Genomic DNA, 1,393 nt, shown 5'->3' on the forward strand with positions numbered 1-1,393 from the left:
GGCAGGACCAGCAGCAGCAGCTGCTGCTGCTGCTGGCGCAGCAACGTCCCGCAGACGCCAGGGCGCCGGGCCCCCCACAGTGAAGTCCTCATCACCAGCTACTGAGGCAGAGACAAACTGGGGTGTCTCCTCTGCAATAGATTCCTTGCATGCAGCTGCAAGAGGAGACACCTAAACAAATGCAGCAGAAGGAGACACCTGAGCTGGTATCATAAGAGACGCATGAACTGCCAGAGGAGACAGAAGAGATACAAAGACAGACAAACAGTCTAACGGTGAAGGCGATACCTGAGCGGCAGGAGGAGACAGCTGGGGTGTAGGAGGAGACAGCTGCGGTGTAGGGGGGGGAGAGAGAGCCAGGGCTCTGTCTAAGAGAGTCAAGAAGAAGGGCCTGCGGTGCATCTCTGCAACGAGGAATGCCCAGCAGAGATGTGAGAGAAAGAGAGGCTCGAGGTGTCTGTACACCCCAACACCACACACCACAACAGGCTCACATAGGAAAATATACACCTGCATATACACCTCAGCCCAGTGAACGCTGACTGCAACAATAACGCAAGTAGCAACAGCAACACCAGCAACAACAATAACACAAACAGTAGCGGCAGAAACAACAACAACAGCAGCCGCAGCAGAAGCAGTAGCAGCAGCAGTAGCAGCAGCAGCAGCAGTAGCAGCAGCAGAGCAGGTACCTGTCAGATGCTAGCAGTCCATTTCTTGGTTTGTCTCTGCTGTATCTGCTCTCAACAAATCTAAAAGCACGAGAAAACAAAACGGGGTGTATGTACACCGCAAGAGACAGAGGAAATACGCAGGTCATCGCGTCCCTCACACTCCGCAGCAAATTCATCTCCCCTTCTACGCTGCTGCACCATAACTAAAGAAAAAGAAAAAGAAAACCATACACACAACTAGACAAGTCATGCTACTGGCAGACAAAAACATGCTGCTGCTGCTGCTGTTACTTTCTTTGCTGCTGCTGTTGCTGTTGCTGCTGCTGCTGCTGCTGCTGTTGGCACATGTGGGGCTATGGCTGCATCCTGATGATTCCAGGCTGTTGAAACCCTAAACCATAAACTCTATACCCCAAACCCTAAACCCTAAACCCTAAACTGTAAACCCTAAACCCTAAACCCTAAACCCTAAACCCCGAAGGTACCTGGATAACTGGGAGAGGAAAGAAGGAGAGGCGGGTGAGGGCCTGCATGAATTTGAGTCTCTGCAGAGCACTAAGAGAGTCGATAGGGCTTGATATGCTGCCGTTGCTGCCGCTGCTGCGCGGCCTCCTGCTGCTGCTGCTGCTAATGCTGCTGCTGCTACTCATGCTGCTGCTGCTGCTGCTGCTGCTTTCCAGTGATTTGCAGACGGTTGTCATGACGTGCTGCAGCAGCAA

The 1,393-nt window shown here is 52.5% G+C and overlaps 1 protein-coding gene across 1 annotated transcript in view; it reads right to left on the minus strand.

Moving 5' to 3' along the window:
- Positions 1 to 1,207, minus strand: part of EMH_0032950 (uncharacterized protein) — a gene marked incomplete at both ends in the record, with an annotated part of 5,765 nt that extends 4,558 nt beyond the window's left edge. Inside the window, 4 exons of the mRNA XM_013494693.1 lie at positions 79 to 171; positions 289 to 457; positions 693 to 877; positions 1,160 to 1,207. Of these exons, the coding sequence (XP_013350147.1) occupies positions 79 to 171; positions 289 to 457; positions 693 to 877; positions 1,160 to 1,207 (495 nt within the window). The remainder of the gene's footprint in view (positions 1 to 78; positions 172 to 288; positions 458 to 692; positions 878 to 1,159) is intronic.
- Between the last annotated feature and the right edge of the window lie 186 nt (positions 1,208 to 1,393).

The sequence above is a fragment of the Eimeria mitis genome, genomic scaffold (genome assembly GCF_000499745.2).
Source record: "Eimeria mitis Houghton genomic scaffold, Emh_scaff1250, whole genome shotgun sequence".
NCBI lineage: Eukaryota > Apicomplexa > Conoidasida > Eucoccidiorida > Eimeriidae > Eimeria > Eimeria mitis.